At 42.7% G+C, this 9,391-nt stretch overlaps 1 protein-coding gene across 1 annotated transcript in view; it reads left to right on the top strand.

Annotated features, from left to right (window-relative positions):
- Positions 1-5,630, top strand: part of LOC111980486 (protein yippee-like 1) — a 44,343-nt gene extending 38,713 nt beyond the window's left edge. Inside the window, exons 3-5 of the mRNA XM_024011225.3 lie at positions 2,684-2,727; positions 2,862-2,970; positions 3,698-5,630. Coding sequence (XP_023866993.1) covers positions 2,684-2,727; positions 2,862-2,970; positions 3,698-3,787 — 243 coding nt within the window. The 3' untranslated portion in view covers positions 3,788-5,630. The remainder of the gene's footprint in view (positions 1-2,683; positions 2,728-2,861; positions 2,971-3,697) is intronic.
- Positions 5,631-9,391: the final 3,761 nt, after the last annotated feature.

A 9,391-nucleotide genomic window follows, 5' to 3' on the forward strand; every position in this document is an offset into this window, starting at 1 on the left:
ATCTGAGGGCATAGCGGGATTTCTTATAAACGTCCGGATTAGTGAAAAGCGACAGCTCAAGCCTTTAGTTCGGTGCGGATGTTGCCTGTAATCCATGGCTTCTGGTCGGAAAATGTACGTACAGTCAATGTGGGGGTGACGTCGTCGATGCACTTATTGATGAATCCGGTGACTGAGGTGGTRTACTCCTCAATGCAATTGGATGAATCCCTGAACATATTCCAGTCTGTACTAGCAAAACAGTCCTGTAGCGTAGCATCTGCGTCATCTGACCACTTCCGTATTGAGGGAGTCACTGTTACTTCCTGCTTTAGTTTTTGCTTGAAAKCCGGAATCWGGWGGATAGAATTATGGTCAAATTTGACAAATGGAGGGCGAGAGAGAGCTTTGCATGCGTCTCTGTGTGTTGAGTAAAKGTGATCTAGAGTTGTTTTTCCTCTGGTTGCACATATGACATGCTGGTAGAAATTATGTAAAACGGATTTAAGTTTGCCTGCATTAAAGTCCCTGGCAACTAGGAGYGCCGCTTCTGGATGAGCATTTTCTTGTTTGCTTATGGCCTTATACAGCTCGTTGAGTGCGGTCTTAGTGCCAGCAGTTTGTGGAGGTAAATAGACGGCTACGAATAATATAGATGAGAACTCTCTTGGTAGAAAGTGTGGTCTACAGCTTATCATGAGGTATTCTACCTCAGGTGAGCAATGCCTCRAGACTTCTTTAATATTAGAMATCGCGCACCAGTAGTTATTGACAAMTAGACACACAMCCCCGCCCCTTGTCTTACCAGACGTAGCTGCTTGGGTATGACGCTACAAGCTTGGCACACTTGTATTTGGGGAGTTTCYCCCATTATTCTCTGCAGATCCTCTCAAGCTCTGTCAGGTTGGATGGGGAGCRTCGCTGCACAGCTATTTTCAGGTCTTTCCAGAGATGTTCGATCGGGTTCAAGTCCGGACTCTGGCTAKGCCACTCAATGACATTCCGAGACTTGTCCCTAAGCGACTCCTGTGTTGTCTTGGCTGTGTGCTTAGGGTCGTTGTCCTGTTGGAAGGTGAACCTTCTCCCCAGCCTGAAGTCCTGAGAGCTGTGGAGCGGGTTTTCATCAAGGATCTCTCTGTATTTTTCTCCAGTCATCTTTCTCTCGATCCTGACTAGTCTCCCAGTCCCTGCTGCTGAAAAACATCCCCACAGCATGATGCTTCCACCACCATGCTTCACCGTAGGGATGGGATTGGCCAGGTGATGAGCGGTGCCTGGTTTCCTCCAGGCCTGACATTWGGCATTCAGGCCAAAGAGATCAATCTTGGCTTCATCAGACCAGAGAATCGTGTTTCTCATGGTCGGAGAGTCCTWTAAGTGCCTTTTGGCAAACTCCAAGCGGGCTGTYGTGCCTTTTACTGAGGAGTGGCTTCCATCTGGCCACTACCATAAAGGCCTGATTGGTGGAGAGCTGCAGAGATGGTTGTCCTTCTGGAAGATTCTCTCATCTCCACAGAGTATCTCTGGAGCTCTGTCAGAGTGACCATCGGGTTCTTGGTCACCTCCCTGACAAAGGTTGTTCTCCCCGATTGCTCAGTTTGGCAGGGCGCCCAGCTCTAGGAAGAGTCTTGGTAGTTCCAAACTTCTTCTATTTAAGAATGATGGAGGCCACTGCGTTCTTGGGGACCTTCAAGGCTGCAGAAATGTTTTGGTGCCCTTCCCCAGATCTGTGCCTCGATGCAATCCTGTCTCAGAGCTCTACGGACAATTCCTTCGACCTCATGGCTTGGTTTTTGCTCTGACGAGCGCTGTCAACTGTGGGACCTTATATAGACAGGTGTGTGCCTTTCCAAATCATGTCCAATCAATTACATTTACCACAGGTGGACTCCAATCTAGTTGTAGAAACATCTCAAGAATGATCAATGGAAGCAGGAAGCACCTGAGCTCAAAATCGAGTCTCATAGCAAAGGGTCTGAATGCTAATGTGAATAAGGTATTTCAGTTTTTTTGCAAAAAAATCKGAAAACCTTTCTTCACTTCATCATTATGGGGTATTTTGTGTAGATTGATAAAGAAAAACATTATTTAATACATTTTCGAATAGGCTGTAACGTAACAAAATGTGGAAAAAGTGAATGCACTATATACTCCGGACTCCGACATTGCTCATCATAATATTTCTATATTTCTTTACTCTATTCTTTTACKTTTAGATTTGTGTGCATTGTTGTCTATTGTTAGATATTACTGCACTGTTGGATCTAGGAACACAAGCATTTCGCTACACCCGCAATAACATCTGCTAAACATGTGTATGCGACCAATACAATTTGATKTMATTTGATTACAAGTCTCTAGGTCAAACGGGGCGGCGGATATTAGKGTTTAAGTGAGACTACTTATGACAGCGCCAATCGGCACCATTCTTTTTGACCAAGTTACTCATGGCCTCATGTTTCTGTGTGCCAAATTTGGAAAAAGTTACTTATCTGTGCTTGAGTTAACAATAATGAACATGTAAACAATCTTTTCTGAGTGGGATAGAGAATGGAATACCTTTGTTTTAGGAACATGCTATGCCATCTGTCTGCTTTGAAGCTGTGTAAGACAAAAKAAAAAAACAACCGACCATTCTAAATGTCTACTCCTGTGATAGTAATGTATGGCTTTTCTCATCCCGTTCTCTCTCTTTATCGYCCAGTCTTTCCAAGGAAGTCAAGGCCGAGCGTACCTGTTCAACTCAGTGTAAGTACCTGAGCACCTGTTTTATCACTTCATCCCTCTCCTCTGACACCCCCTCTTTCTCTATTTCTCATTCTTTCTTTCCTTTACCTTTCTCTCCATTTCTAACATTATTCCTCTCTCTCCCCCCCTCTCAGGGTGAACGTGGGGTGTGGACTAGCAGAAGAGAGGGTTCTGTTGACAGGGCTTCATGCGGTTGCTGATATCTACTGTGAAAACTGTAAAACCACACTGGGCTGGAAATACGTGAGTAGCTAATTACATAGGAATCCCCTACAAACAGTTCTGTAGACATACAGGTGTATAACACATCTATAGACATAAATGCTCCACATTGCTGGGGTCCCTGACTCTGCTTTGTGGCTAATGATGTGGGTTAAGGTGTGTGTGTGTGTGTGTGTGCGTGTGTGGTGCGTGCTTGGGTGGAGGTCAGGGAGAGAGACCCGGACGGTACGCGGCCTTGTGGTGTTTTATGGCGCTGCCATCTGTGTGATATTATTATTAATATCATCCACAAGGCCTGATGTTCCTGCACTGTCACACTGCCAAAGGTGTTGCTGCTGACCTAGTACACTTATCAATGGGGGGATAATAAGCACACACACCCTATTACACTCTCCCACACACAATCACTCACACACGCAAATACACACACACACAATTAACTTTCACTTACTAACTCACGCACGCACACATACACAATCACTCACACTGAGATTACATATAGAACAACAAGAGAGATTACCCCAGGTAGAAAACATCAAGGCACTGTTTACATTCATGAAAATGCTTGTTTCATCCATTCACTAATGTTTGTGACTGTATCTCTCTCTCTCTCTCTCTCTCTCTCTCTCTCTCTCTCTCTCTCTCTCTCTCTCTCTCTCTCTCTCTCTCTTTATCTCTTTCTATCCTCTTCTCCCTCTCCTTTATTTCTACCCCCCCCCTATCCCCCCCCCCCCCCCCTCCCCCGCAGGAGCATGCCTTTGAGAGCAGTCAGAAGTACAAGGAGGGGAAGTTCATTATCGAGCTGGCCCACATGATCAAGGACAATGGCTGGGACTGAGTGGGCAGACCTAGAGTGTTGGAGAGGCGTGGCTTAGCTGTAGGGCACAGCTCAGTGTTGGACTCACCAATAAGGTTTACCGCTAGCTCATCCACGTGACCCTATCCACCTGACATGCAGTTCATGTACCCCCACAATACATAGGTGTAAGGGCGTGTGTGTGCTTGTGTGTTTACAAGACTGATAAATAATTTCCTGTCTACAGAATATACAGAAATGCACACACGCACACACACAGTGGCTCAGAGACATGTTTGTATTCACACTGCATGTTGATGCTTGTCCCAGGCCTCAGGGTGGACAGGAGACCACAGGTTAAGTGTTATAGGTCATAGGTAATGGTCTATCTGGGGGGTGAATGAGATGGACAATGAACATAGTACTGGACAGACAAGGATGTACCCCCAAGACCCACCAACACTACAATGAGGTGAAAATATGTTGTTGTTTTTCTTTAACCTACGATCACCCTCACTACCCTATGTGGATCTTTCCACCTTCAAACACACATGGAAGACACAAACCACCCAACCAATCAACCAGAATCACCAGACTTCTTGTAGCCTGAAATCGTCCAAAACTCCCTTTGAGGGATTGAAACTGATTGTCAGAAAACTGCTTGACTGTTCATCTGGAAAAATACATATTTTGCTGTTCTTTGTTTTTTTTATTTATTCGAGCATGAGTTTAAGGTATTGATTTATTTATGAATTTATTTAGTAATGTTTGGGGACAATCTCCCCTTCTACTCCCTTTGTTCAAAGGTAGCAGCTTTTTAGTTCCTCCCTCACCGCTCAATTCTWATCAATGGTAGCAGTCTTAAAAATGAGGTGTCACTCAAGTTGTCGTCCTTTTGCCTTTCTGAGTGTGCTGTTACCACCCTCTGTAAATGTTTCTGTAATGGTGGTGTGTACAATGAACAGTGGCGGAGTGCAAGAGGTTTTCATGTCACCTTGGTAAAGARACAGAACAAAAAAAGTTAGATARCACCGTTAGCTCTTTTTGGTTTCAAAATAATGCTCCAAGCTGACATTATAACGGTGATGCAAACTGATGATGAAATGAGGCAAGTGGAGTGCCTCGTGCCTAGACACTGATCTAAAGTTAGTGTTGTGTTTCCCCCCTAGTGGTTGAGGTGAGGATATGGAGAGGGTTACCTGATTCTAGATCTATTTCTACAGCTAATTCTGGAGCTTCACAGATTGATGTTCGTGAACTGGTTCYGCCTCCTCCACTGCCTCCTCGCTTATTTGTTTTGCTGATTTTACGAGATTAGATAAAATACCAACCGTTAAAATTAACTCTCTACAGTCTGGAACAGGAGAACCAATTAAAATCAACAGAATGTGACTGACAGTGGAAATACCCAATCAGAGGGTGTCACACATCCCAGCACAACAACCAAAGACTCTCCCATCAACAATAAATTGACCAAACAATGGACCTGCCTAGATTGCTAGTATCCGGAAGTTGCAGAATGAAAGATTGTGATTGGCACAGAGGCACTGTTGAACCCTGGGCTTTCTCTGTGAGATAATGCATTGTTTGGTTGAGACATTTACAATGTTAATACCTGTATATTCACTATGAACATAAGCATTATWATTATATAACGATAAACTGTATTACACCATGTAAATAGCCATATTCAATGTTTTATTTATTTATTCATTTACTCAATTGATGATTATGTATGCTCTGCTGTCTGTCTTGGGGCACCTTGTGGGACAGTTAGATTTCCTACTTTTTTACTATTTGAAAATGTATTTTTTGTGTGTTTTTTGTAAAGGAAGGAAAGTTGATGGCAATATATGGGACTCAATAAAGATTCTTATTTGATTGATCTGAAGAAAAAGTAAGTTTTATACTCACCTGGTTGCCAGTCTTGTTTTGTACTTGAGCCAACTTTGGCTTTTGAGATGAACAACAACCAGAAATGAGCTGGCTTAAACAGAAACAGATCTGGCAACCAGGCTAATTGTATCGTACATATGTTTTGACTTTCCAGCTGTTAGGATAATACCACKATGGATTTCAGAGAAACTTGCATAACCGATAACTGTTCGTGCATACATGTATTATCCCATGAGGCAAAAGCATTTGTTCCAACATCTGCCTGACTCTAAAGGCTGGTACATAATGTGTAAAAGTAGATACGGTTAGACATTTTGAACATTGGATGTCTGAAGAGGATATTAGCCGCAGCTGGTTATCATCACCGGGCTCTCCATTGTGCCCGGGCCTCCCACTCTATCTCCATAGCAGCAGATGGTGGGACAGGGTCTCCTAGCAACTGGGTTCCAGGGGCAATAGCGTGAATGGTTGAATGGTTGGTATTAGTGTTACCTGTCATCCCTGACTGGTACTTGGCATCATGGCACAATGCCACAGAACAATTGTGGGTTGTTGTCTCTCCCTAATATATTCATTTGAGTGGTTTTATTAGGGACAGAAATGCTTAGTTGGGATATGTATGCATGGCTTGTTCTTGAGCCAAGATTAGAGCATTGAAGGCAGTGGAAGGTAAGCATGTAAGTTTGAGTTGCATGTGAATATCCCATTAGAGGGAATGAGTTATGTTGCCGTAATGTTAGAATCATACACAATCCCTTGAACAACTTCAAATATAACTTATCTGATACAGTATTTAACGTTAAGCTATGCAGCAGTGGCACTGGGTTACTAAAACGCCGGACCCCACCTGCTAACCACTACATCAACAAACATTTAATTTCGTTCGAGATCCATTTTTAGTCTCTTAGTCCCAAAGCCATAACATTATGTGCTATAGATAGTCGTGTACAATGGCCCTATGAATGCACAGTGCTGGCTTTGTCACATACTGTACTCCTCTATGAGAGTCCTTCATGAACATTGAGAGCACAGTTACCTCTCTCTTGCTGCTGCTGCTAAATTGGTGTGGAGTGTTTTTTTTGTTGGAAAGAGTGAACGTATGTATGAAAGGGATTTGCTTGGGGGATGGGGGTTAGTTGGGATGTACTTTTAATTCAGTAGTACAGCCCAGTAGAGGTTTAGAGGTGTGTGTGTGATCTTGAATTAGCAATGGTGACATTGTGTGTGTGTGTGTGTGTGTGTGTGTGTGTGTGTGTGTGTGTGTGTGTGTGTGTGGTGTGTGGGTGTGTGTGTTGTGTTGTGTGTGTGTGTGTGTGTGTGTGTGTGTGTGTGTGTGTGTGTGGTGTGTGTGCGTCACTGACGACATGAAATTGTCTCTTCACACAGACAGTGTGGTGAAGAAGGTGCAACAGCGCTCTTTCAACCTCGGGGGCTGATAAATGATATGGCCTAAGACCCACAAACTTCTTCAGATGCATCATTGAGAGCATCCTGTCGGGCTGTATCACCGCCTGGCACGGCAACTGCACCATCCGCAACAGCAGGGCTGTCCAGAGGGTGGTGCGGTCAGCCCAACGCATTATGGGGGGAACATATAAAGCACCTGGTTTCACAGGAAGACCAAGAAGATCACCAAGGACCTTGTACTGGATAAGGTCCTTGGTGATCTAGAGACTGCTGTGCACTATAGAGTAATTGAACACTAGTCGCTTTAATAATGTTTACATTCTGTTTACCCACTTTATATATATATATATATATATATATAAAGTATATATATATATACTATATTCTAGTAATGGCTCATCCTATACAACTACTGCTGTACACGCCTTTTCTATTCATATACGGTTCATACTGTCTATACACACCATTATTATATATACAGTTGAGGTTGGAAGTTTACATACACTTAGGTTGGAGTCATTAAAACTCGCTTTTCAACCACTCCACAAATTTCTTGTTAACAAACTATAGTTTTGGCAAGTCGGTTAGGACATCTACTTTGTGCATGACACAAGTAATTATTCCAACAATTGTTTACAGACAGATTATTTCACTTATATTTCACTGTATCACAATTCCAGTGGGTCAGAAGTTTACGTACACTAAGTTGACTGCCTTTAAACAGCTTGGAAAATTCCAGAAAATGATGTCATGGCTTTAGAAGCTTCTGATAGGCCAATTGACATAATTTGAGTCGATTGGAGGTGTACCTGTGGATGTATTTCAAGGCCTACCTTCAAACTCAGTGCCTCTTTGCTTGACATCATGGGAAAATCAAAAGAAATCAGCCAAGACCTCAGAAAAAAAAGGTAGAACTCCACAAGTCTGGTTCATCCTTGGGGAGCAATTTCTAAACGCCTAAAGGTACCACGTTCATCTGTACAAACAATAGTACACAAGTATGAACACCATGGGACCATGCAGCCCACTCAGGAAGGAGACACGTTCTGTCTCCTAGAGATGAACGTACTCTGGTGCGAAAAGTGCAAATCAATCCCAGAACAACAGCAAAGGACCCTGTGAAGATGCTGGAGGAAACAGGTACAAAAGTATCTATATCCACAGTAAAACAAGTCCTATATCGACATAACCTGAAAGGCCATCAGCAAGGAAGAAGCCACTGCTCCAAAACCACCATAAAAAAGCCAGTCTACGGTTTGCAACTGCACATGGGGGCAAAGATTGTACTTTTTGGAGAAATGTCCCCTGTTCTGATGAAACAAAAATAGAACTGTTTGGCCATAATGACCATTGTTATGTTTGGAGGAAAAAGGGGGAGGCTTACAAGCCGAAGAACACCATTCCAACCGTAAATCACGGGGGTGGCAGCATTATGTTGTGGGGGTGCTTTGCTGCAGGAGGGACTGGTGCACTTCACAAAATAGATGGCATGATAAGGAGGGAAAATTATGTGGATATATTGAAGCAACATCTCAAGACATTAGTCAGGAATTTAAAGCTTGGTAGCAAATGGGTCTTCCAAATGGACAATGACCCCAAGCATACTTCCAAAGTTGTGGCAAAATGGCTTAAGGACAACAAAGTCAAGGTATTGGAGTGGCCATCACAAAGCCCTGACCTCAATCCTATAGAAAATTTGTGGGCAGAACTGAAAAAGTGTGTGCAAGCAAGGAGGCCTACAAACCTGACTCAGTTACAACAACTCTGTCAGGAGGAATGGGCCAAAATTCACCCAACTTATTGTGGGAAGCTTGTGGAAGGCTACCCAAAATGTTTGACCCAAGTTAAACAATTTAAAGGCAATGCTACCAAATACTAATTGAGTGTATGTAAACTTGTGTCCCACTGGGAATGTGATGAAAGAAATAAAAGCTGAAATAAATCATTCTCTCTACTATTATTCTGATATTTCACATTCTTAACATAAAGTGGTGATCCTAACTGACCTAAGACAGGGAATTCTTACTAGGATTAAATGTCAGGAATTGTGAAAAACTGAGTTTAAATGTATATGRCTAAGGTGTATGTAAACTTCCAGCTTCAACTGTATATACAGTATATATATATATACACACACACAGTACCAGTCAAAARTTTGGACACACCTACTCATTCCAGGGGTTTTCTTTATTTTGACTATTTTCTACATTGTAGAATAATAGTGAAGATATCAGAACTATGAAATATCACATATGGAATCATGTAGTAACCAAAAAAGTGTTAAACAAATCAAAATATATTTTAGATTTTAGATTCTTCAAAGTAGCCACCCTTTGCCTTGAT

This window comes from Salvelinus sp. IW2-2015, linkage group LG20 (assembly GCF_002910315.2).
Source record: "Salvelinus sp. IW2-2015 linkage group LG20, ASM291031v2, whole genome shotgun sequence".
NCBI classification, from domain to species: domain Eukaryota; kingdom Metazoa; phylum Chordata; class Actinopteri; order Salmoniformes; family Salmonidae; genus Salvelinus; species Salvelinus sp. IW2-2015.